This window comes from Platalea leucorodia (genome assembly GCF_965183815.1).
Source record: "Platalea leucorodia genome assembly, chromosome: 5".
NCBI lineage: Eukaryota > Metazoa > Chordata > Aves > Pelecaniformes > Threskiornithidae > Platalea > Platalea leucorodia.
The window spans coordinates 50,568,388-50,595,181 of record NC_138827.1 but is presented as its reverse complement, the minus strand read 5'-3'; the positions used below and the strand labels follow the sequence as shown (position 1 = coordinate 50,595,181).

General features: G+C 42.9%; 3 protein-coding genes across 12 annotated transcripts in view; 1 reads left to right on the top strand and 2 right to left on the bottom strand.

The window, feature by feature from the left end:
- Positions 1-13,804, bottom strand: part of DARS2 (aspartyl-tRNA synthetase 2, mitochondrial) — a 29,636-nt gene extending 15,832 nt beyond the window's left edge. For 5 of the 7 annotated variants that reach the window (XR_014228246.1, XM_082312621.1, XM_082312622.1 and 2 more), the window contains exons 1-16: positions 13,348-13,419; positions 12,945-13,073; positions 11,829-11,928; positions 10,396-10,462; positions 10,000-10,101; positions 8,687-8,782; positions 7,530-7,653; positions 6,836-6,882; positions 5,990-6,096; positions 5,099-5,168; positions 4,341-4,520; positions 3,405-3,512; positions 2,116-2,178; positions 1,781-1,933; positions 714-932; positions 124-234 (exon numbers count right to left, since the gene is read on the bottom strand). Coding sequence is in view for 6 of the 7 variants with exons in the window: in XM_082312621.1 (XP_082168747.1) it covers positions 124-234; positions 714-932; positions 1,781-1,933; positions 2,116-2,178; positions 3,405-3,512; positions 4,341-4,520; positions 5,099-5,168; positions 5,990-6,096; positions 6,836-6,882; positions 7,530-7,653; positions 8,687-8,782; positions 10,000-10,101; positions 10,396-10,462; positions 11,829-11,928; positions 12,945-13,059 (1,662 nt within the window). In the remaining variant the exon portion in view is untranslated. Of the gene's footprint in view, positions 1-123; positions 235-713; positions 933-1,780; positions 1,934-2,115; positions 2,179-3,404; positions 3,513-4,340; positions 4,521-5,098; positions 5,169-5,989; positions 6,097-6,835; positions 6,883-7,529; positions 7,654-8,686; positions 8,783-9,999; positions 10,102-10,395; positions 10,463-11,828; positions 11,929-12,944; positions 13,074-13,347; positions 13,420-13,713 lie in introns of those variants that run through there. The other 2 variants (XM_082312620.1, XM_082312624.1) reach the window with 2 other exon arrangements.
- CENPL (centromere protein L) lies at positions 13,328-16,794 on the top strand (the record flags this gene model as incomplete). Its single annotated transcript, XM_082311420.1, has 5 exons — positions 13,328-13,451; positions 13,516-13,676; positions 13,969-14,220; positions 14,780-15,322; positions 16,723-16,794. 5 exons carry the CDS (start codon positions 13,328-13,330, stop codon positions 16,792-16,794), a joined length of 1,152 nt encoding a protein of 383 aa, XP_082167546.1.
- KLHL20 (kelch like family member 20) overlaps positions 13,884-26,794 on the bottom strand; it is a gene marked incomplete at its 5' end in the record, with an annotated part of 31,329 nt that continues 18,418 nt past the window's right edge. For 2 of the 4 annotated variants that reach the window (XM_082312626.1, XM_082312625.1), the window contains 5 exons: positions 18,982-20,893; positions 22,949-23,055; positions 24,728-24,936; positions 25,553-25,686; positions 25,909-26,052. In XM_082312626.1, coding sequence (XP_082168752.1) covers positions 20,809-20,893; positions 22,949-23,055; positions 24,728-24,936; positions 25,553-25,686; positions 25,909-26,052 — 679 coding nt within the window. In that variant the 3' untranslated portion in view covers positions 18,982-20,808. Of the gene's footprint in view, positions 13,905-18,981; positions 20,894-22,948; positions 23,056-24,727; positions 25,047-25,552; positions 25,687-25,908; positions 26,053-26,794 lie in introns of those variants that run through there. The other 2 variants (XR_014228248.1, XR_014228247.1) reach the window with 2 other exon arrangements.

The window sequence follows — 26,794 nt, the reverse complement described above, 5'->3', positions numbered from 1 at the left end:
AGGAGTTACATTTCTTTATCTGAAGAAGCACGTGAGCGTTTCTTTCAGAATTTGAAATGGATATTTACATTAATTAGTCCTTTAAATCTCCAAGAGAATGTTAGAAACATCTGTAGGTGTTACCTTCAGCACTTTCTCCAGCACAAAACGCTGTTGTTCTGCGCTATGAATTCTGATGGAGCCACCTCCAACTTCACTGCCATTCAGCACAAGGTCATAGTGCTGGCTACGGACCTGCAGAAAGAAATGAACAAGCACCTTAGCAAGGCTGGGGCACAGCTGCATTTAACACCAACCTGCACAAAGACAACAAAGAGACTGGGAACAAAGACATGACATACTACAACACTGCTCTCTCAGTGGTACCTTGCAGTTCAGGTACCAGTCCTATCAGAGGTATGGACTCCTGCTGACAGAGGTGGGAACAGTACAAATGCTTTTGCAAAGTTGATCAAAACCTGAAGCAACATGGGATGGGTCAGAATATAAGACTCCTCCCCTTAAGCAACTGTTTCCTATAAGCCCCTTTTGTCAGGGGCACACATGGATATTTTCCACTCAGAGAAGCCATCTCTTCCAAACAGATATGTACAATACGCCATCAGTTCCATGAAACAACATCCTTTTTTACAGTAAAAACAGATGCTACTTGCCCAGTTTTCCAGGACACACAGCTGTAAAAGAGCCAGCATGACAGGCATGAAGTTAGTTACCTTTGTGGGATCAGAATAGAGGAGGCTGGTATCTGAAGGATGAGGAGCAGTGAAAGGGTGATGGGCAGATTCCAGTTCAGTGGGATTCTCTTCCTTGGGGAGAAAAAGTGGAAAATCCACCACCCACAGAAAGTGAAAAGTCTTAGGATCACGGAGTACCAGCCCAGCCGCCTCAAGGTGGTCAGCACTCTCCAACCGTAGGCTTCCTAATGCAGAGCACTGCAAAAGACAAGGAAGAGAATGAGACAGGGCAATTATTACTAACAGGCAAGTCACTCAAACACCAACCAAGGAAAGAGTGTTTCATAAAGGTAGTATCACAGACAGCATCAGTTATAATGCATTGTTGCCTTAAACACTTTTGCCTTGTCTCCTAAAAGATATCACCTTCCTGCTGAGGCAGCAGCAGCTCCAGGGTTTGACAAAGAAAGGCGAGTAAGGAGCTGGAAAGCTCATTTTCTTCCAAGTGTTCCATCCTCACAGAACTCTCCTAGACTAACCTCAAGCTCTACACAAACATGGATTAACTGGGGGAGCCCAGGCCAGATCTGCACTTTGCAGACAGAGAAATGAAGGCACAGAAAATTTTGGCTGTCAAGCAAAGCATGACACCTTGTCATAAACCAACGCCTGGAAAGCAATGTCTGCTGGCAAGAACACAGAAGGGGTTAGGGACAGAATCTCCCATCACTGCTGCTAATAAGCAGCTGTGCTTCACCCTCATCATCTGCTTATGGGAGACAAAATTGCCTAGTTGACCTTGTTTTTCTATCTGTTTGATGCTTTAAAAATTAAGGTGAGAAAAAAGGAGGCACTGATTTGTTCCTGTTTTATATTCCAGCCTTTGTTTCAATTACAAGTTCTTCACAGAATTTGACTGGAGGAAATAAAAGCAATAGGTACGTTTTGTGCACTATTTGCTGTTGCTACAGCTTCAGCTCCAGAGAAACATAGAATTAGATGATGACCTATTTTAATAATAAGAAGAATTAGACTAAGGTCAGATAACATCAAAGGCATTATCAGCAACATTCAACTCACACAGCCACCCAAGAAATGCCTCCTACCACTTGCTTGTGTTCACCAGCTGCCAGCAGTACCACATCGTCCACCTGCATGTTCAGTGCTTGGATAAGCTCTGACTGCTGCTTCTCACTAAGAAACTTTGTAAGCAGAGACTTCAAGCTTCCATCAGGCTTGAAGATAATCTCCATGATTTCCTAGAGAAAGATAAGAGTATGTTCAGTCCAGTGCTGCCCTCTCTCGTCTTGAAGCATCACATGCTCAGGCACTGACTCTCAGCTATTGAAAACTGCTCTTCTACCTTCCTCTGCCTGCAAGTGCCTTTATACACACCTTGTCATTCACCATTTCCAATGCTTCAGCAGTGTTTCTGTCTCACCTGGTTAAACTGGGATTTTGCAGACTCCTTTAATGACTCCAAATCTTTATTTTTAAGGTATCTCTGGGGAAAGAGCAAGAGAAGACACATTAAACATCAGCAAAATATATAGAAAGCCTGACCAGGATTCAAATCTACTGACTGAGCTGTTTCCAGACTTCTCAAGTTCTTTTGTTTCCAGCGAGTTCTTATGAGGGCTGTGGAACAGGACACTAGGCTGCAGCTAGGTGTCTTCTCCAAGGGCTCCTTTCAGGAAGGGGCCCCTCTAGATTGTACATCTGGCTGCAGTTTTTCCTCCCCGCTCACAGATCAGATGTAGCTGGTCAGCAGAGTTAGATTATGCCAACTAACTGCCTCCAGTGTGCAGGAACAAGGTTATAACACCACACTGTTGATGGGGAAGGCATAGCTCAATTTGGAGGAACAGAGGGAACCAATTGGGCTGACTCTCACACGCAAAGAAATGCAGTAAATGAGGACCTGCGTCAAGATCTTGATTTTCTCAGCTACTCTAATGTTTAGAGAGGCTCAAGATTCCACTTTTGTTTTGCTCAAACACACACCTTAGTGCCCTCTTGTGGGAAGTTAGTAACTTGTGTTTTGTCCCAAAATTAAAGGAATCCCAAGAGAAACCATGGTCAGAAAGTCCTATTCCCCAAATAAAACTGGGTGGTTAGTGGATTTTTTTTCCCCCCATACTGCCCAAGCTGCTAATATGACCACAGCCAGAATTATATCTGCTTGCCTGCCAAAATACATAGCTGTGTCAATCTTCTACATCTGTTGTCAGCCTTGGATTTGGTCTGTGACATTCTCATTACAAGACATGAGTTGTGCCCGCAAACGCATCAAAAGCAAACATGAGAAGGGCTTGTAACCACCTGACTTTTCTCTCACTAGTCCAGAACAGAGCTGCGCCATACCTGGCTCTATTTCAATCTCTTGCCACAGGGCACAATTTATTATTGAGATGCACATCAGAAGCCATCCCTGACAAAAGCAAGCTGATGCTCCAAGAGGCTTCCCTATCCTCAAGGGACCTTGCAGCTCTGTGTTCTTCCACCCCTTCCTGAGGACAATATATTCTTCCCGTCACCTGATCATCTCCATTCCCCTCTTCTAACACCACTCAGCCCAACCTGACGTCAATCACAACCAATTCCAAGTTCCCTGAAGGGCACTACTCCCCCAGTAATAGCAACGAACATTTCCATACCAGCAAAGGAATTCAAATTGGTATTTTATTTATTTCACATAAACAACAAGCAGTATGTAAAAGCATCACTTACCACTCCCTGAGGGATACAAATGGCTTTGACAGTACCGTGTGGGTAACTGAGTGCATTCTGCACAAACTGAATGTCCGATCTTTGTAACAAGTCACTGATATCCACTATCTGAGAAAGGAAAGATCACAGGAAAAAGCAGTGGTGGTAGGAACATGAAGCAAAAATCCTGCACCTGTGTCTTAACACCTTCAACACCATTCCCTGGGACATCACTTCTTCGTTCAGTGAAATCAAATGGCTCACAAAGAAGTGAATGGGGCCAAGCTGGAATAACCATTAGGAAGCTGAACACTGCAGAAACAGAAACGCAAGACAGCTGGGAAAACCCAAAATTGCATTTGAACCAGGAAAACCCAAGGTTGAGATGGTGACATCCTACCACAGTAGAAAGAGCTGCATACTGAAAAAGAAACCCCAAAAATTAATTCCTGGGGAAATACAAGATGCTTTCTTGCTTTTTAGCACTGTTCCTCTTAATACTTTTGTCAATACTTATTTCATACTTTCGTACTCTCGTTTCATATACAAACAATGTATGCACATAACTGCTGCCAGTTATCTTTAAAATATCTTCAGGCCATTAGAAGGCTGGAAAAGCCTGTCATGAAGCATGCTCACCAGGAGTATGCTTTGGAGTGCAGTAAACAAAAGCACTTACGGTATCTGTGGATGCCTTATGGGCTTCTGTTCCTAAGGCAGTCAAGTCGTATTGCTTCCTAACACTACTTTATCTTTAAAATAAAGCTTTCTTAAAACATATGTTTTCCCACAGCCAAGAGATGATTACCTGTACAAAGCAGTGATGATGGGATAGACACCTTGGGTAAATTACAGCATTAAGAACCCCAGCCAATCATGTATACATGATCCAAACAAACATTATTAAAACACTAACAGAAAGGAGAAGCTGCAAGTTTCCAATGGGCAAACCCTCACCTTCATCCCAAAACGAGTGTCTGGTTTATCAGTCCCATAGTCAGCCAGTGCCTCCTTGTATGTCATGGAAGGGAAAGGAGTCGTAATGCAGCCTCTTTCCTCAGGCCAGGAATATTGCAGGAGGCCCTCTATCAATCTCTGGATCCCAGCTTGATCTACAAATGACATCTCTATATCTATCTTAAAATAGAAAACAAGAGGGGGGATTCCACATTAGCTACAGGTTTTGCCTTTGCCCTGCTACTTGCAGAAGCTCTCGACTATAAAGCCAGCATAAAAAGAAACACTATACTACATTAAATCATAGCATGACTGCAGTAGACTGAGGGCGTGCTTACGATCTCCCTACAGCCTGATGACTCAGGACACAATCTCCTCAGAGAACGTGAATGAGGTAATGATGACAAGGACAGAAGAAGCATTGAATGAACCAGGCTAACTCTGCCTGGGATCTCAAGGCTGAGGAATGGGATGCCCGACCCAGCAGGACAGGAGGAGATTGCATCATCAAGCACAATCACTGCTGCGACAATTCCCACATCTACTGCAAGTGGGACTGTGCAGTCATCCAAGGACAGCAACCACTCTGTGCATGTCCCATACTAACTTCAAAGGGCTGTATCTGTGAAACATGCAGCAAACAACACTGTGCCCCCCAAGCAGCACAAGAGCTAGCAGAAACTAAGCCATCAGAAAGGAAAACAGCTACAAGCTGTTTGGGGTGAGGAGGAGGGTAAAAGGCAGTGCGAGCTGGTTACCTGAGTGAATTCAGGCTGCCTGTCAGGCCGTGAACCTTCATCTCGGTAGCAGCGAGCAACCTGAAAGTACCTGCAATAGGACTTTTACTCAGATAACAACTTAAAGTACCCTAAATTAAATTGTGGCTATAGAATTGACCATTAAAAAAAAAAAAAGAGAGAGAAAAGAGAGGTCTGTTCCCTTTGCAGCAGATGATTATAGCCCTGGTCATTCCCATCCCCTCAAAAGCATGAAACTTGGAGTGGAAGCAACTGTATCAGCAGCTGTATCCATCTCCAACCATACCTCCAGAGGCACGTGGAGGCTACCAGGTGAGCTGTGTCCCAACAGGGGCATATGCAACCCATTTTCCCACCTTCCACTCCAAACCTGGACTCTACTGATGACCACGCAAAACTCACTCACAGTCAAGTCCTGGCCTGCAGTTCACTGCATGAACTGTCTCCCTCTCCTTCAATTTTATTTGAAGGAACAAGCACAGTTACAAGCTTTATACTCATACACTCTGAGAACATGCTTTCCTTGTCTCAGTCCTGTTCAGCTGCCCAGCCTCATCTGAATTAGTTCTATAGGTTACTATAGAGGGGCTTTTATCACACACTCGATTTTCTGCCCTTCAGGCAGACTGTGCTTCAGATCAAGTTGCCATTTAAAACAACACTGAAGACTTCAACCCTCAAACACAATACATTTCCTCCTACTGGGAAGCATTATTGGGGGGGGGGGGAAGGGCCTGGCCTAGCTGAAAAGTCCTAAGTATTTAAGGATCCCTCTTCAAAACACAAAACCCTTGGCAGTAAGTTTTTGGGGAAGTGTCTAAAACCTCACAGACCAAAGCAAGCAAACCCTGGACAGCACATGCAGAGAAGAGGAGTCCAAGAAACTCTTACCTGTCCAGGCCTCCAATCATGAGCAGCTGCTTGAACTGCTGAGGACTCTGCGGCAAAGAGTAGAACTTGCCTGCTTCCCTCGAGGGCACAAGGAATTCTTTTGCTCCCTAGCATCAGAAAGAAAAGCTTACACAGTTCAGCAAATAAGTGGCCTCCATTCCTGACAGAGAGCACAGACTAGGAGCGCAAGAGGACAGGACCTATTTTCCCCATTATGAAATCCTGCTTGTGAAGGAATGGCTGTTTGTACATTACACTTAAAAAAAAAAAAAATCTGTTAACCAACTTGGTCCAAAATATCCCAAAGGAGGATTCTCCATCTCCTGCTCTGAGAGACTAATGCATAACAATACACCATCCAAGACAGGCGTTTAAACGCAAGAACTCCATGTGTTAGCTGCATCAATAGTTTCTGGGCTACAGCTCTGTCCTCTGTGATTATTTTTGAAATGAAAGAAAGAAATATAAACTCGGAAATTAAAATGACTCAAGTAGTGCCACTGCAGTAACCTACTAGTTAAGAGATGTGCTGGGGAAACAGTGCTTACAGGAAGTTGTTTGGTTTTATCATCTGGCTGTCCCAGGACAGGACTTGCATTCAACATGCACTCTACAAGACAGAAGCTTTATTCATTTTAAGATCCCAAATTAAGACACAAGATATCACCTCTTCCCTTTCGCGCCCTCTACTTTTAAAAGGATCCATGTATCATATCAGAAATTTGCACGAGCTGTTACTTAGTGAGGGAACAGCAATGAAGGCCGAGTGGCAATTGACAATAATTCAACCATGAACTGCCTATGCAATTGCAGGAGGCTAAAATGCATTACTAACAGGATACATACCCCTGGGGTTCTTTTAAAGAGCGTTGGAGTTTCTACATCCACAAACCCTGAGGAACAGAGACATGCTTCAGACACAGAATATGCTAAGAGCAGGGAGAACTAGTATGACACAAAGTAAGCTAGAGTAGGGTTAGTCAGCAAATTAGGTAATCTAGCACACCATGTAGCCTCTCCAAAATCTACAGATTTTGCTGCTTCTAAGAATAACTTGTGTAATGACAGATTTAAAGGCTCTGAGCTACCCTGATGTCCTGCCAGAACTCTTGATGACAGAGGACTCCATATAGGCTGAAAAATTGTTAATTCTCTATCCGTTTTGAACTAGGCTTTGCTTTTCCAAAAAGGACTTCCTGATTTTAAGATAAGCAAAAGCCCTATAAGAAATCCATCTCTTTGACATGCCTGAAGTTGGGTGACTAAAAGAGGTAAACTACCTGCAAAAGGCCTCTTCTCACTGGATATAGCTCATTTGAAACAACTGGTTTGTACCACGCTAAGGAATTTCAACATACTTTGTTCTTCAGGCCTGCCAACATCCCTCTAAATACCCCATTTGCAAGAAGACATTTCCTTACTAAGTGGGACCAGTTCAGAGCAGCAAGTTGATGAGCAATCTCTCTCAGCAATAGAAAACAGAAGAAGGGAGGGCTAAAATGTTGTTTGCTGCACACTGTTCTTCAAGCACTTTTCTTACCATGGAGGTTACACAGATATTCCCGCATCCTCATCACTATCTGTGATCTCAGCCGCAGGTTATACTGCAACTGGAAGCTACGCAAGTCCAAGTAGCGATACTGCATCCGTAAGGCCTCTGATTTCTGGAGATAAGAGATAATTATGATTAAGAGACAAAATTCAAATTGCATGTCCAACGAAGCTGCTCCTAAAGCCACAGGACAAAAGGGGGAAGCTAAAAAAGGAGGCTGCTCTATTGCCACAACCCACCCACAGCCTACACAGATGAACATCAGCCACTGAGAGTGTTTCCATGCTTGATAACTACTTTAAAAAAAAACAAAACAAAACAGACATTTACTGTGATAAGAGCTGCCTCAATAAAGCTCAGGATTTCAGACCTCCTTATTCTCAGTGCACTGCAACAGACTGTAGCAATCCTCCTTGTGATTTTTAAGCAGAGGAGTGGTATCATACATAGATCTATAGGACCAACTAAAATGGTGATACATCCTTATTACAGACAGGAAAACTAAAGCAGTGCAGATGACAGGACTTGTCCAGGACCCATAACATGGAAGAAACAGGACCCAGTTCTCCCAATTCCAACACCCATGTATGAGTCAAAGTTTGAATGGCACAGAGAATATCTTCAGTGAACAGTGATGTGACTCCTACACCATGGAGCCTGCACTAAAACTAACCTCTTATAAGACTGTGTACTTACAGAGGAAGAAAATCCTCTGGCTGACTATCTACTTGTCCAGATAAGACTAAGCACCCTTGCCTTAAAACACAGCAGTGCATTGGCAGGTTCTGTTTCACACTCTCAAAAAAGCTAGCATAGCCTGATTTCTTTCACTCTTCCCTTTACCATCTGTTCATACAGTGATATTTGAAAACCCTGTGCACTGGAATCATTCAAGCCTTGTTTTCTGCTGAACTCTAATTAGAAATACATCCTCACAGCTAACAAGCAGCGCCTCTATTTTAAATACCATCCTTCCCCCAAAGCAGAGCTGGGAGAACCAGACGAAGCTCTCAGATGTTTTGCCATCACTCTGGGCAAATTTCCAGTTTATTGAAAAGCCACCACTTTGGTTAAAAAAAACAAAAAACAAACAAACAAAAAAAAACCACAAAAAAAAAAAAAAAAAAAAAAAAAAACACGGACACCTTGATAAAATCCTTGATTTCAAAAGGTAGCTTCTTGCAGGGGTTTAGGATCTCGGCAGTCTCCGCCTTCACTTCAATATCCCCTGTTAGCATTTTCTGGAGCAAAAAGGCAAGAAAAGAAATTAGATTCAAAATGTAGGGAAAACTATTGGACAAAAATATTTCACAGATGGTTGGGGAAAAAAAGTGACCCATGTGATTATCCTCCCTGCCTTCTAACACAGTATAACTCAGAGAACTTCTCTCAAGGACAGATTTCTCCTAGATTTCCCCTCTGTTCAGAAAAACACAAGTCACCTCACCAAAGACAGCATGCTCTTTCCCAGTAGCATACTGATCTCTACAAGAAATAGAACTACTTTTCTTTTGCCTTCTCCTTGAAGGACATGCTGAGCACAGAGGAACAGTCAGGTACAGACCCTTCTAGGGCACATGCATTTGGACAAAATACTAGTTCCATCAGCTTCAATGAAATCACACAGTATACATTTCAGCACGCATTAGCAGCATCAACATCGGTCCTTAATGCAAGTCAAAAAAGGCAATTTCTGAGGAACTTCTCAGAACTTCCAGTTCTGAACACCAGTTCTCAGAATTAGTTGTCTTTTTCTTAGATCCCGAGGGAGAACAGCCAGCTTCCCTCACTTAGCACTGTTCCATATCAAAGTTCATTTGATCCTATGGAACTCCTGTTTACCAGAGGAAAGTATATACAACCTTCCAACAAAATGATAAATGATTAGAAGAAATAAAAGCATTGCTTGAAGCCTACGTTCTTTATTGACATCTATAAGTGGTCAAGCAAAAAAAGTTATGGTCATAAATCCATGTTCTGTTTTTAGACTGTCAGTGATGGGGTATGTACAATCCTGACAGATTAACCTACAGCTGATGACAATGAGAGCTGAGGAATGCATAACATTACAAAATTATTCAACCTCTGTTTCCTATACAATGAGAACAGCAAAATCTATTCTGAGTGAGAAATAGGTCATCACATGCTGTGGAACTTGTGACGACAATACTTATTTTCAAGAAAAAGAAATTCCCAACCACACTTTGAAAGCCTGAAAAAGCTAGCCATTATCCTTTCAAAGGGCTGGAATACAATTTAATTCGTGGGTGTCTGATTTGCTTTGAGGTTCTCCTAAGCTACATGTCATAGCAGTTATTTCACCTCACATTATCTGAAGATAGGCTGTCACATGCCCAGAACCCATGGCAAAGCTATGACACAGAACCCAGCACAATCCTACTATCCAGTGCTCTTTTCCCCAAGGAATAAAACCCCTGCGAGACCTCAACATCCTCACCGGATTCTCCTGCCCAGGGGGCCGAGGGGACACAATTCCAGTCACTCGCACAACAGACTCCACTGGGGCATTAGACAAGAGCTCCTTCACATGGGAATGTGCCTGCAAGAAGATGACAACGTCTCACAGAAATTCAAAGAGCAGGACAAACGCACCATGCTCAAGGGCCTCATTTCTTAATGTCCCATTTGAATCCTGGATCACTCCTCCTAAGCCAGAGGAAACAGCATTAATCTTTCTGTTGCAGTATCAGATCAGGGCTCTCATGATGCTTAAATCCGCTTGTGAGTCAGAACGCTCAGTCTGACAAAGTACTTCATCCCGCTCTCCATGTCTGCTGCACCCAAGCTACCAAAGGAAAAATAAAAATAGCACTCATACTTTGGTAGCACTTACCTCATCCTGTGGAATGATGATCTGGGTCAGTCCCTGGAAATCCCTCAAAACCAGAAACAGGCCTTGTCTGATCCATGAAAAACACAAAAGGAAAAACAGTTTTTGCAAGAATTCAGTAGTCTTCTGCTTTTTAAGCCAAAGCACATCGCAACTAGCTACTTTCTGTACCTTGTGACTAATCTCAAAGCACTTCCAAGTAATGTATGTACAGATATTTTTCACACATCTGAATCTAATCCAAACAATTTGTTTCAGATTTTGCCCAGTGACAGACAAACCATGTGCAAATAACCAGGAGAGATAGGATTTTAACTTGAACATTAATCCATGTAGAGCAGGGATTCTGAACACACACAATTTCCTGCTGGAAAACATCATTCAGACAAACACATTTAGATGAGCAATAAAACTAAAGTTCACATGGATACAAAAAAAAAATCCAGCCACAAAACAAGGAGAACAACACTGGTCCCATAAAAAGTTTCATATGAACAATCCACGCTCCTAGACCCAGAATCATAAATCTTGATCTCTTCAGCTGCAGTAGAGACAGCTACCATTGTACTTAATCCACCAAGAAGCTGTCAAATGGAACATGCTCTGGCTGTCTTTAAAAACAAGAGCACAACAATCTCATTGCAATAGTCCTAACTCTCTTTCCTGGAACTCCACCCACAACTGTTCAAAGATGAGATGCCCAGGACTGACCAAAAAAAAAAAAAAAAAAAATCCATGCAGACCATCACTGCAGAACAATGCTGGATAAAAACCAGCCTCTCAACTGTAAAATGCAAAACAAGACTTTCAATACAAATTAATTTCATCAAAGCCACAGGACCTATTTCCATTTTACAAGCACATACTCAGGATCAGAATATTTTGGAGCATCGTCCATGCTGTATGCAGATATGCTTTTCACTCTACATTTACAAAACATACAACTCAATTAGGAGTGATTCTATCATGCCACCTATAGCCAACTATTGGAATTAACATTTCATCCTCTACTTACTACCTTTTCTTAGTATTTCTTTTTTAAGCAAAGCTTGCATATTTTAAAATTGCATTATTAGATCCTGTAGTTGAAAAGACAAACATCATCTGCTTAAAATTCAAGGACAGTATATATGAGCATTATTTGCTCATAGCTGTTTAAATATGCTATTACTTGTTTTCTCTCCTATACAACAAGGGTAATAATATTTAAGTGCTTTACAGTGTTGTAATGAGGATCAATTAACATTTGTATGAAACTCTGAATTTTTAAGTACTGATCTGGCACAGTTCTCAACTGTTTTACTCACTTCAGAAGTAACTACTGCAGGATATGAAAGGATAACCTGAAGCATAAAAAAAGTGTTTGAATCCAGGCCTAGAACATACATTGCATCTAGCAAATAAGCATCTCCATTGCCACCTTGGTTTCCATTTACCTTTGATACTGAATCCATCCATACAGTGTAACCTCTTGTCCCACGTGCGCAGAACACAGCTCTCCACAAGTGTTGGTCCGAGTGACAAAGCTATTGAAGTCTTGAACGAAAATAATAAATTCTTCTGTGGCTTTTGCAGACAAGGCAGGCAAAACAGTTACAGAGTTCCCCCAACACCAGTATAATTTAGACATATACAAAGAAATTACTCCATATATCCCCAATGCAACTGCTATAAGATATTAGGGCATAAACATGACATGAAATTATTCTAAATATGTTTTTAACAGGAATTATTTCTATGTCTCAGTCAAACTTTCATACAGAAATCTGAACACAGTCTTGCCGCAAACTGTTGCCCTGCAAACTTCAGGGGCAAGAGAAGGGGAAGCTGCAGATTAGTCCTGAGGCATGTTAACAATTCCACATTTGAATCTAGAAGACACAGCAGAAAGGGGACTTGACAAGCCAAGACTGAAACACACTGACACGCACCATGTGGGTGTACATTGAACAGCTTCCTGCCTGCAACTATTGGTAAAAGGCCTGAACCATGACTACAGAAGACTTTTGACAGACCCTGCGTGCCTGGTGTCTTGACTTTGTTATAAAACCAAGCACACCGTTTATAGAACGTGCTAGAGTTTCAGCTTGCAAGGAGAAATTTCAAGGATGCTATTACCTAGACATATATAGATGTATACAAATACATGAACTAGTCTCCCTTGCTACCTTCATCACAGCCTAAAGGCTGTAAAGAGTAAAGTAGAGGGCAAGAAGATTTGTCTTCATGTTAGGCATCCAGCTACCCCTGTTTATAGATTGCGTGCTACAGAAGAAAGGAGAAAAAGCAAAGTAAAAGGTCAGGAAAAAAAAAGTTAGACAAATTAGTTTTGATACACTTTGAATCACAATCCACTGTGAGATGCCAAAAGTCAAATAAAAACATGGTTTGGAGAAGACACTTAAAAAATTGATCCAGAGAAAACAGTTTATCATGACTGTGCCTTCAGTCTCCTCTGCAGACTACCCTGACCTGGGCCCCAGCGAGGAAAAAAACCCAACCAAAACCCAGAAAAGGCGGCGGTGGGGGTAAGACAAAGGCGTCTTTCTCACCTGGAGCCGCGGGTGCCGGGGCAGGGGCCGCCCGGTGCAGAGCCCGCCCGCAGCGCAGCCGGGGGAGTGCCCGGGGCAGCGGGGGCAGCAGCCGCAGCAGGCGGGGAAGGGCCATTCCACAGCGTGCACCTGAACCAGAAACAACAGGGGACCGTCACAAACCTGACGGTTGTTAAAGACCAAGACGCAGGAGGGAAGGCGCCAGCCCCCGAGCCTCAGCCTCTCCCCCTCAGGAGCAGCCCTGCCGCGGAGCCCCAGCTCCCAGCGGGGCCTGCAGCACCGGCGCGGGGCAGAGCCCCTGCGGCCAGGGCCGGGAGCGGCGGGGAGGCCCCCGGCCGCAGCAGATGGGCCACCTCGCAGTAAGGCCCACCTCCCCCGCGCTCATGGGGGAAGGGCTCCTCACCCGGAGCCGCGGCCGGGCCGAAGGAGCCTCGCCTCACCCTGCCAGCCAGCCACCACTACCTCATTCCCCCGCTTCCGCCCGCCACAAATATGGCGGCCGGGACGGCGCCCCGCCCAGCGCGCCGCGGGGGCTGACGGGAAGGGGTTTCAAACGGCGCCCGGCGGGGAGCGCTGCTGGGCCTGGTATCGGCCATGGAGTCGGTGGATGGGGCGGCGCGGACGCTGCCCAGCATCGGGCGGCTGTCGCGGGGGCCGCCGTTTGGGCGGACGTACGGGCGGTTCGGGCTGAGCCCCAGCGGTCGGCTGCTCCCGCCGGCGCCGCCCTCCCAGGTAGGGCCGGGGCGGTGGTAGTGGCGGCGGGGCCTACCTGTCCCCTCAGCTGGGCTGCCCCACGGTGCCGGCGCTTCTCCCGAACTCGCTCCCCTCCGTTCCCCACGTCCGCGGGACTCGCCGCCGCCTCAGCGCCGCTGCCTCCTGCTCGGTGCTGCTAGGCGGGAAAACCGTCCCTGCTCGGGCAGGGAGCCCGGGCCCTGCGGGCAGGGGGCCCCTCTGCAAGCCCTGAAGGGAGAAGCTATCCTTGTTTGTTGGGTTTTAATATTTTTTTTTTTTCTTTCTTAATTAGGAAAACGCAGACCCCCAGAGAACAGCGTTTCTACTGCGGAAACAGTGGACCTTATACAGCGTCACCCCTCTGTACAGATTCTCCGATGCTCGGCTGAGGGACTACGCGAGACTGCTTAGTGCTTTTATTGCTGCTGAGAAGCAGAAAGGTCTGGCGGTGGAAGTAGGGGTTGAGCTGGACATCAAAGTGGCTGTCTCCAGCCTTCCAGACCTGAAAGGCAGTGACCAAGACCAGGCTGCGATTCTCGTGCAGGTATGGAGTCTTCCTAGCAGTTTTGATAATTATAATCGAGACTGGCATTTTACAAGTTGCTTTTGCTCTGTCTTTTAAGAAAAATTCCAAACCCTAGCTGTACAGAGTAATTACTGTAGTATCTGTTGAGATTTAATGAAAGTGAGTCCTGTCTATTTTTAACTGGAACAGAACATCTCATAAGCAATGGATAGGTTTAATTGCAATTTTGAGTTCAACTCTCTGATGAGATCAGAGTAAGCCAAGTTCAGTATGGCAATGGTTATAGGACATACCATGGATTGGATCTTCTTAAGCAGCATTAACTCAGATGTCAGGACTGTTCCTAGTGAAGTAAAAAGTGTTTTTCCCACTGTTTTTGACAGAATTGCCCACATCTTTTAGGGATGTAATGGATAGACTGAGTAACTGCATGAGCTTTACAAAAAATAATGTTGCATGCAAGGTCCTGAGAAAAATTTTCTACCAAACACTTGAAATTATAAACCAGAAACCATCTTTGGCTAAAAAAAGTCAAACGTGCTCTGTAGCATTCAAATGCTGCTTCTCCCTATCCCAGCTTTCTTCGAGATCACCGGCTTCCCCAAAAAACTCAGAAGAGAAACTGATATGGTCGGGCTGGTTCTGCTGTGTGTCTGGAGATGATCTTTCTGAGAACGTGCCAGAGGACTTCACTTGTTTACCTTTGTTTCTTGCTAATGGGGCAGAGAGTTACACATCCATTGTTGGAAGTTGGTTTCAGAAGACCTTTGACTGCTGCTTCCGCCGTTTAGCCATCAGCCCGCTCCATCTCAGTTGGATGGCAGCTATGTGGACCGGATGCAAAGTGGACAAAACTGCATGTGCCATGGAACTTGTTTTCTCTGTCCCCCGTCTGCCCCAGCCTCTGGATATTTCATATGCCATTCATCCAGAGGATGCAAAAGCTCTGTGGGACACAGTCCAAAAAACTCCAGGAGAGATCACTCAAGAAGAGGTGGATGTCTTTATGGACTGCCTTTACTCTCACTTCCACAGACACTTTAAGATCCACTTGTCAGCTACAAAACTGGTGAAAGTTTCTACAGCAATTGCCTCAGCACACTGTGACGGGATTATAAAGGTGAGTTTTTAAGTAGCATGTTGTCCTAACTAATGCTGGACAAATAAAATAGTTGTACCTGAGTAGAAATGCCTTACTCTTAAAAATGAAGGTTTCATGTTTCTTATGCATAATTTCCCGCAAGAAGTTAGTTAAACCCTCAGCTTTTATTAGTCGTAATTAGTTCTGGTGTTAGAGCACCAGTATTTTACTACTATATTGCAGCAGAAGCTAGTAACCCTAGTCTTGGGCTAGAAATAGGTGTATTAGCTATGGCATGAACAGGAAAGTTTCTTTGCCCATTGGCCAAAACTTAGGCTTAAAAGATCCCAAACTTAATAAAAAAATCTTTAAAAAGTTAATTAGTTTTCTAGTATTGCAGTTATTAAGATACAGACAGAAGATGCATATAATTAACCTGCTATATAAAAAAAATGGTGTGTGGGTGAGCCAAGATTCAACAGATGATCTTAAGTGTCAAAATATATTGTTTAAAACTATTTCACTTGTAACCCTTTTCATAAAGGTGCTGGTCTCCTTATAGAGGCATCTATAATATGCTTTAAAACCATAGAGAATTAATCCTTTCTGAAGTTTCTTCAAGCAAGACAATATGGTCTTCTGAGTTAAAGAACAGTTTGTGTAAATACAATTGCTTACATTTAGTCTGTCTATGATGTACTGACTTCATTGTTCTGGGTACAGAGGGAATGTTAGAGGCTACAACTGGGCCCCCCCCCCACTCATGTACCTCTTTCCTGGAGCGTGAGTTCATCAAAGGAAAGAAAATAAGCTTTGCTGGGAGGCATCTCTTAACAATTTCAGCCTTTGGTAGGACAACTGCAAACCACTAACTGTTAGTGTTACATTGCCTGTTTTTTAAAACTGGTTGAAACAACTTTCTGTGTTGCAGGTAAGTAAACACGAGGGACACTCAACTGAATAGGCTTTCTGAAGAAGGGTTCTCTTCTGGAAAATATGTTGTGTAAACTCAGTTATGGCTCTTCCATAATAGGGAATAATGAGTTCAAGTCAGACACAGATTCAGTATGGGAAAATGTAGGTATTCAAGGAAACTGGCCTAGTCACCTTCCTACAGAAGGAGGGAGGTAGCTGAAGGAGCAGAAGTGCTAGGATTCTCCCCTTCGAAAAAGCTGGAGTAGGAGCAGGGCATTTCTTAGGTACCCTGCTTCACACGCGACAGGAGCAGAAGTCAGAGGGCTCTGAAAGGAGCAGAACATAGGCATGTGTTTTCTCCATATCCAAGGTCAAAATAGTAACAAAGGTACTTTGCAAATGACAACAGAGAAGCTAACTAATCACACAGAACACTGGGTAGTTGGTTTCCAGTCATTTAAGGGTGTGGAAATCTGGCAACTGCAATTCTTGACATGCTTTTTTTTTTTTTTTCCTTCTTACAGTTTCTACAAAGCCAATACCTAACTGGAGTGCTGATGCTACTGACAGAACTAGCAATCTCTCAGATACAGTGAGAGTCATTTCAGCAAGTCTTCTTGCTAAAAAGGATTACTGTTGGAAGATGTACGCTGAGAAACCAACTGGAAACTCACTCCTGCAGCATCTTCTTTCCTTTCATGCTGGCTGTCCAAAGTTGGACTCTAACTCCTGCACTTGACTCCATAGCTAGCTGTAATTCAACGTCATGCACAGCAAAGACAAGCAAACCTTCTGCCCTGAAGAAGGGCTACAGTACAAACTTCTGATAGCTTATTAAGCACCTTTGTTTTATTATAGTCACTTTGTTCACGTAAGTGTAGATATGAGCCAGAGGCTAGGAGATAAACTTTCCAAAGTCTTGGATGCAACTTACTGTCAGGTATTTCTGTTGTTTCAAATAGCAGGTTGATTTTCACTTAACTAGATAGCTTAGGCTAAGTGCAAAGTCATGCACCCTTTCTCAGGTGTGCTTGCTCTACAACCCAAGGCAGAAAAATCCAGGTCTCCAACTTCCTTTCTAGCTTGCTAAGGCCAGTTGGTAATGGTTAGAAAGTGTTCATCTGCATCCTGGCTGGGCTAAGGTGAGCAGCATGAGACTGACAACTGCCTTGTGTGTCCAGCCTGTTGGTCCTCGCAGACAAGTTAATACATAGGAAACTGAGGTTTGCATATAATGTAGGTATTTACTGTGCTTTGCCTGATGGTTGCTGCCTTGGATGTAATCCTGTAGGCCAGAGAGCTCTTGGGGTTGGAGCTATGGGTGCTAAGATTTTATACTAGATCTCTCCCTTCTACAGCAGGTAGGAGCTCAGAGAGCTAGTGCACAGTGCCTGGCTATAGCTTAAATGAGCAGAAAGGAAGTAGAGTAAGTACATGCCAAGTGTTATGATTTTTGTATTACAGTACTAAATAAAGAAAATACTCACCATCTTTTGCCAATAGATGGGTCTTGTGCAAAGTAAAGACCACCTATACCTGATTAAATATATATTGTGTGGTGCTTATTTCCAATTATAGCTTAACTAAACTACTAATTGTTACCTATTAAATAATTCTGTAAGCAGCTAAATTTAAAGTCTCATTTCCTATGCAATTTGCTTGTAATGGCTTCACACTTGTGCAGCATCTCTAAAGTCTGATGAGTTTGTGCTGTGACCTTCTGCCTAAGCTGGGATGCAAGTTTTCCCTTCTTTGCCCAACCACATAATTTTAGGATTTATTTGTCAGCTGTCACTAAAACCATTCTTTATTTATCCCCAGCAACACTGAGATGAACCAGCCATACAAACATGTAACTGCCTAACATGACATAATTGCATGCCTAGTTCCTAATCTACTTTTAATAGCTATTTCCAGAATTAGCCAAAGAAACATGCACTTAGTTTTAGTTTTTGTTTACTAGTTGAAGATGGATTATTTTTGCTTGTAAAGGTTGCAGTCTGTAAAGTGATAACTCACCCTGGTAGAAGCAGCTAAGCAATCTTTTGAAGGTCTTGACAGCTCAGCAGCTATTTAAACTATCACTTCTGGTGCTTTAGTTTCCTTTTATGAAACATCTTAGACAAAGTTTGCTATCTCGATTCAGAGGAACACTGGGTAAAGCAGGAGGAGGAGGTCTGACATAACTGGCACCTGTATTTGATTTGAAAACAGGACTGTTACACCTATGGCTTAGTTTTAAATCTACAGCTCAGCTCTTCCCAACAAATTTGCATACATAATCTCTAAAAAACTAAATTCCACATAGCCTTTTTTAACCTCTTCCTTGCCTTAAGAATGTAGACTAATAGTGTATGAAACTGCAGTGGAGTATGTGTATGAACTACAGCCATACTCAGCCTTCAAGAGTGATGCTTTGCTATGTATGTGTGGTATCTACTACAGCCTAGCTGTAAGGTATTGCTGGAACAAAAAGCTACTTTCTTTTTTTTACATGCTTATCTGCAAATTGGGGTATAGCCCTCATTGATAACTGCAGTTAAGTAAACAGAGCTAGATTTAGCCAGATAGTGCAGATAGATACTTTCTTCCAGAAAAAGCTGGTTCCAGATGATGTGCTGTAAGCAATTGAGGGTAACACCAAACAGCAGAGTTTTAAGCCAGTTTTACTTGGACTGGTATCTGAAAAAAACCTCCAGCATCTATGTCCACACAAACTATACAAAAGCATAGTCCGCTGCTTTCACCCAAAGGAACAAACAAAGAAGAGCATAGAAGAAATTTATTAAGATAGCACTATTTATACAAGTTACTCATGCTAGAAAAAAGCATAAATGATACATGTAAACATTTGTTTACAGAATACTTGTTTTCCTTGTAAAGGTGCAAATGATCTTCATATGTAAACACAAGAATACCGACCTTTAGGGGAAAAGGGGCTTTTAAAAAAGTTTTAATGACCCGATTATTACTGTAGTGTAATTTTTACTATATTCAAGCATATTAAAATGCTGAGTTACATGAATCAAACTATGAAGTTAAAGAACTTAAGATGTCAGCACTGCCTTTTTCATCTCAAGAATTTACAGTCCTCTTACTCTTCTAAAATCAGCTTTAGTAAGGTCCAAAGTTGTATCAGGTACAAAAGGCCATTCTTTCATACTAGACAAATTACAGTACAAACATACCAGAACCTTTGAGTCTAGAGTTCCTCCTTCCTCTCCCCCCAGCCCTAGGTGCCTCCGCAGTAACAAACATGACAGCTACTCAGTGCCAGCAAACCGTCCCTCCCCTCCAAACTCTTTAATGAGCCTCATACCTTTCCCTGCTCTACACAATCACAGGCAAAGTGCATAAAAATCACTAAAAGGGAGGGTACCATCTCATCATGGTCAATGTTTTACAACAGGAATTCTGAAGACACAGACAAGAGGCAGGAGGGCAGCTAAGATGATACTGGTCTACGCCTTTTTCAGCAGGAGCTGACTGCGGGTCTGCCATTCTAGCCAGAACCTGAGAAGTGAGGGTTGATCTAGGCTAGTCAGAATTAACAGATGATACCTGCGTCTCAGCTTCAGACAAGAACTGATATCTAGCAATCAACGTGAGAAAAAGGTTTTTGTAAGTAAGCAACAACTAGTTGTTTCTGGGTTCATATACAGAGGAGGGGAGAGACAAAAGCTGAACTTTTGTACCATACACTGTACAGTAAAAAGGCATCATTTGAAACCCTTTTCACTCTCACCCTTTTGGGCACTTCACTGATTCAAGTCGATAGATGAGAGTTCCAGTTCTACTTCTTGCCTCCAGCAAGACTGAAAAGATACTCAGGGCACCCATCCTCATAGCTCTCCTGGACTCTAAGAGACCCTAAAACATACCACAAGGGTTGGAACCACACTAGCTGGCAGGACATAGCCCTGCCCTAACCACCAGCTTGTCAAAACTCAAATCGCACACGCACATATACATATATATAAAATACATATATATATGCACACATATATATGTATATAAAAAGCTGGAATTATCGCTGTGAGCGATACAAAGAAAATACATGATACAAATTAAATGAAAAAATAAATATACTCTGTGCACAGAAAAGCTTCTGTGCAAAGGTGGCACCTTGCAGGTCAAGTACTTTTTTTGAAGCTCTCTGTAAATAAGGCAAAAGCAATGTTTTCTGTATCACTTTCCTCTTTCGCCCACCACACAGCTGCCACATCCACTGCTCACAGCAGGAGGGAAAGCAGGAAACCCTCCTCCTCGCCAGACTCCCAGTATAGTACATGGTCTCTACATCAGCATTGTTTACGCTACAATAACTTTTACAGTTTGGTTTATTCAAAAATGTAGACTATTTAGAAAAAATACGGACATAAGCAACACTTCTACTTTTGTCCAGTGGTTCCCCGGAGTCTAACAACGTGGTCTCCCATTGGGCACACTCTCACAGAAGTCATTTTTATAATTCCATAGAAAGAGTCACTGGCAAAGAGTTACATTGGATCTAGACCGTGCATACTAGAGCTGCAAAGAGGTCCAGTGTCAACAAGTCTCTTCAGTTTTTCTAGGAATGAGAACCAAGGGGTCTCCCTCCCTCTTGATGCTTACCATATATGGGATTCACAGTGTGTCATTTTGATAACACCTACTCCTCCTCCCAGCCGCCGATAGTTCATCCCACCATACAACCTGCAAAGACAAGGTTTCAGTGATCACACTGGTTCAGCTCCTTCATGGAGCTACCACGGGAAAGGCTGAACCAGCCCTTGTAAGCACAATTACACCATCCTTAACCTCTGGTTAAAGCAGACCATGACAAGTAAGTTCGGTAGCAGTCATTTTATATACGTCCAAGGTAAACAGCTGTATTTGCTCATGCCTTTCTCTCTCAAAACAGAAACTGCTTCTCGTTTTGACACCACGGTTTTCTGTTACTCGAGTAATCCCTGGCTTTCTCCCTGTCTGATAATATGCAAGATAGAAAAGAACTTTGCAGGCTGTAGCTGACCTTGGGCTACATTTTGGGTAACATAAGAACAAGAATTGGCTTGCTGCTTACAATTCAACTAATTTCTTTTATGTTTCTAATACCCTAAATTCAGCTGATCCAACCAAGATGTAACACATCCCAAGCACCATCTGTTTCTCCAAAACATATTACTGAAATGGTGCCTGCATTTCATATGGAAATCTGATCCCTATAGACTCCAGCATCCTACTCACTTCAGCTGCATATTCCCCTCTGTGCCACTGAAGTCTGCTGGCAGAAACATGAGAAGCAAGGTCTTCAAACAACTCCTACCAAAGCAATTTGTTAAACCCGAACTGTGTCAGAAGCATTTCTCAGTCGGGCTACACAAATAAAAATATCCTTCCTAGAGCAAGAAGTACAGCAAACAAAAGAAAGACAACCACATATGTTGATCAGCTATACTGAATTCAGTGGGAGAAAAAACCCACAAGCTGTTACCTTGAACAACCTCCTAAACTTCTATGATTGCTAGCCCAGGCAGTAACTCCTAATTCTAGACATCTTATTATTGTTACTGTCACTGGAAGCAGCTGAAACCATTCAGCTACAAAATATGAAGTATATATTACTCTCTACTCAACTGGTTTTCTCAGCAGTTCAAAAGACATTGTCCATAACTCAACAAATAAGCGTAAGTTCCTCCACTGCTTCTTATGACAGCTTATCTCAGCAGGAAAGGGTTAGTCTACTAGTACTACTAGGCTGGAAGGAATAAGGACGTTAATTTCTTTCTATTCCCCACCCCTAACAGATTACTAAAGCAGCAAGAATACAGACAGGAGCTTGAAATTTTATACTAATCAGATTTGGGAATAAATATACAGGCAGTTGCTTTCAAGCGTAGTTATGACTAGAAAAGAAATAGGAAAAATAGCCTTTCTGCTCAGTATGCATTTTTTGATTGGCAATTTCATATCATTTCGCTCAGATTGTAAATCAGATTAAATTCTTCTAATTGCTGTCTTGCAGGTTTAAAGGGAAAGAACATCATACGCTCAGAGTGTTCTGTTTCAGCTCCTCCAAAATGATCTGGAAATCAGAGCCTCAGCTTGAAAGCAAAAAACGAGTAGGCCGAATTCTACATCATGACTGTGAGCTCCTTCTGCTAAGGGCAAGCTTAGTTTTATGGGAAGCAGAAGAGACTCAGCCCAAAATAAACAGAAGGGGATTATCTCAATGTGGTTTATTTTTGTTATGTTCAAAAGTAGCACTTAAAATCAAACTAGGTTTTAGTATGACCTTCTGCTTGCTACCCAACAAGCCTGCTAAATAATTTATTTTCTCTGGGTCTCAATAACCTACCTATACACCATCTTCCTACCTGCAAAAGATGCAATAAGACTTGATTCATTAAGTGTTAGTTAAATCTGTTGGGATGCTCGGATGGGAAAAACTATGAAAAACTCACTCCCATTTTACTTAAAATGGAGACAATGGATGGAATTCAAGCAGAAATCTGCAAGAAAGTGTTTCTCAACTGCCTACTACTCCCATAGTCATAGACATGGGGATGCTGTAGGTAAATGGCATATTGGGATGTTTTTCAAAACGTGATTCTCTTTCTTGCACTTTCATGCAAGCTAACAAGCCACAATGTGAACATTACGCTGGCTACCACACTCGAGTTCATCACATTTCTAATTTGGCTGGGACAGCTCCAGCAACTACAGCTGGAGATTGCTATTTGATTGTTTCACAAACTTAACAGTTACCTCCATGTGTTAGCATCTGGATCAAACACCTCAATGGTCTTCAAGTACGTTGTGCCATCAAAACCCCCCACTGCCATCAGCTGTCCATTCACCACTGCGAGGCCAACCTGCAAAACAACCATCACAGACAGTAGCTATTTATCTGGGATGACCTGAAAAGACAGGTCCTAAAAAGAAGGGTTAAAACGAAAGTATTAATAGAAGAATTTAATAACCATGTTTGGTGAAAGGCAGTCTGCAGTAGAGGTTTTTTTCTGGGGAGAAAGACAAACAAAATAGCCTAAAAAAGACAAATAAAATAGCCTAAAAAATAACGAGACATGAAAAGTTAAATATTTATCTCAAAATAGAAAATCTCTTAAAGAAAAAGCAGAAGGTTCCCCCTATTACCAGCTACAAGAACCAGAACTGCTTGCATGATAATAGATACATGAGAACCTAAGCCTTTATCAGCCAAAACTTACTATGTCCTGGACTGAAATTCTTCACCAAGTGTGACATGCATGCACCAGAATACCTACCAGCCTACAGCGTGGAACGCTTGCTTAAACTAGGAGAACCATATGTAAGCCCCGGCCTGCTCCTCTTGGGCTGGGGCTTGGACCATCTGTAAGCACCTTGGCCTCCAGCCTTTCTATTTTGTTTTTCTGCTGAAGCATGAAATCACTGAAATCTCAAACAGTTCTATGGTTTAGGAAGATCACTTCCAGTGAAAATATGTCATGGCATAACAGAAAAAAGACGACAAGAACACAACGTAAAATGGCCCTTGTTTTGGCTTTGAGGAAGCTAGAAAGCTCAGGAGGGCTGCAGATACAGATGCATCTGTTTAGCGGTTTCTACAGAAAGCAAATAGAGAAGCTGCTCATGAAAAGCCAATGCCTGATCAGTAACTAAAAGGAGAGTGTTGGACAGTGCACTATATGCTTTGAGGACAGAAATAAGTATGTATTCTCTGCCTCCAAAACCAGTAGTTGCTCAAATTATGATTCATACTTGCCTCACCAGACACTGAAATACTAACATACAGACAGAATTAATCAACTCTTTACTATATAATCCAGTATCCAATGATAAATATTCATAACATTTGCATCTGCCCAAACACGATGACTACTTAAAACACTTTGTTAATCTTTTCTTCACATGTCTACAGAAAGGAGGAAGATTAGCAGTTGATGAGAACATGCTGTCACTCCCCATACTCACAGGATTCGTTGAAGAAAGGCAATATTCTAAGTGAAAGCCCAGAAACCCTATTCTCACACATCTCAGCATTGAAAAGACTTTGCTGGAAGTCTGTATCTAAACACACGCTTGCCCAGGTTTCCAGCTCTTTCTTCTGGGCAAGAAGGTACATTCACCTCCTAATTCATCCAAAGTGCATTGCAGGATGAAACCCAGGTATTAATTTTGATACTGTTCTCTAATAGTATCTCATGCCAAATATGGCTACTTCACCAAGTAAAAACTAAAGAACTCCTCTGTTTCAGGCCTAAGTAGTTGACTCCGTATAAGGGACCAAAACTATTAAAAAGGACCCTCAAATGACTCCATTTCCCCATCCTCAGGCATGTTAAACAGCTGTCTATGGCATGAGACTACCACTTCATTTTCTAGTCTTGCTAAAGAGCTTTGACTTTTTGCAAACCCTTCCCCTCACAGAAGAGACGTGAAGGTACAGAGGAAGCAAAAGAGAAACCTCCCAAGATGACACTACCCTGCGCTCTCACCACATGATTATGTATAGTATAAGCAAGCAAACCAAGCCAAACTCACTCCACTTCGGCGGGATGTCATGGCCACAACAGGAGACCACTGGTTGGTTCGAGGGTTGTATCTCTCAGCACTACTGAGCTCTGTCGTATCATCTCTGCCTCCCACAGCATATATCATGTCTTGGTATACCGCACAGCCCAGGTGCTTCCTTCTCGTCCCCATGGGTGCAATTGTGTGCCAGCGGTTCTCCTGGGGATTGTAGCGTTCCACTGCAGAGGAAATGACACATCTTTGGACAACAGGGTTGGCAGGCAGTGGGGGTTAGCAGTTCTGAACCTCCATCCAAAGTATTGCTCAATCTGTAAAGACACTGCAATTTCTACACACCAAAAATATGATGAACCAGTTTGTTATCTCTCACTCTAATGCTTTTCTTCTATAGAAGGCTTGCTATTCTCTCTCCAGTCCTACAAAGTCAATTGCATTCAGCATCTTCACTCAAGAGTGAGCTGACAAGGCTACAAACTGACCTGCATCACCATCTTGCAGTAGTTTTACCTTTGGCACCTCCCTTCCTACAGCAGAAAAGGGCTACTGTAGGAAAAAAAGATGTGCTTGCAACTGTTATGCAAATGATCAAAGTATTTTATTCAGGACACACTGCCAAATGCAGCATAGAGAAAGAAAAAAAACCACACACATAACCAGGCAGTAGGGGCTCACAAGTCTAGAGAGTGAAGTTACTGTATGGTAAAAATCACATTTAAAGGAGAAAAAAAACACAGCAAACTGATGACTAATTTATTCAACAGCCATCTGGGGACACTAAGGACAAACAGGACAATGACAAGTGCTGACTGCAATGAGGGACAGCAAAAGGCATACCAGTATTGAGAGGAGAAGTCCCATCAGAGCCTCCCACAGCATAGAGGAAGCCCCCTAACACGGCCACTGCAACTCCCAGGCGCCTGGTGCTCATGGAAGCCACTCGAGTCCATTTGTTTTCTTTGGGATCATACCTGGCAAAAGAACAAACACCAAAGCTTAGTGAAGTGTTGACATCTTCACAACGGGGCAGGAAGACTGACCTTATTCTCTCCAAACAAAAATCCCCAAAAGATTTGTACAGTACTTACCTCCTCTCCAGCTCATCTGCACCAACTGCACCTTCTAAGAGACCCTCTTCTCCCTGTGCCCCACATTTTTTTTTTTTTTTTTTTTTTTTTTAAATTAAAAAGTACCTCTCCACAATGTTGAGACAAGAGACACCATCCTGGCCACCCACAGCATAGAGGTAGCCCCCAAGAACCGCTACTCCAACACTGGTCCTGCAGGTGCTGGTGGGGGCCACATCACTGCTCCACTGATTGGTCTTCGGATCATACCTAGAAAAACATAAACAGCACAAATTGCCTGTCTAGGTATGCTTCAGACTCCCCCATGCTTGGGAACTACTAAGGCAGTGAAACTTGCCTATCTTGAGGTTTAACTGCAACACAGCTATTTGCAAGTTGGATAAAACCCTTGAAGTGATATAATGCATCCAATACATGTTATTCCAGGGACGTTCAAACAGCAGCTTGAGATGATTCAAACTGAAGATCAAATGTTGAGATTCATAAGACAGTAGGTTACCAGGGACTGGCTGACATGCGGTAACTTGCATCTATGCAAAAAGCAGCAGCCAGAGTTACTCTGCTGTATGTTCTCTGCAGTTCACAGAACAACTCAGCTAGCACTGGGACCTGCACTTTGAGATAAAAGACGAAGGAACCGGATGGACTTGGGAATCCAGAAACAAGGAAATATGGTGCATAGCAGAAAAGTGCAGAACATGGGAGATATAAGGTTAAGGTCATGATTTGGGAAGCTGGGAATATGCAAGGATACACATGGCAAGAAGGGGAGGCTTGAGGAGAAAGGAGATATTTGTATAGCTCATTGGATTTGTTACAGGGCCAAGATTTAGAGTACTAGGAGTGCTTGAGTCATGGGGCTTTTAGGCATGGGGATTGCCATATGCAGCTCCCAGAAACAGGAAGCTTGGCAAATATTGTTTGATTTGTGTCTTTCACAGGTCTAAAACTGACCTATTTTCCTTCTTCTGTGTAAGTGCCAAGGTTCCTT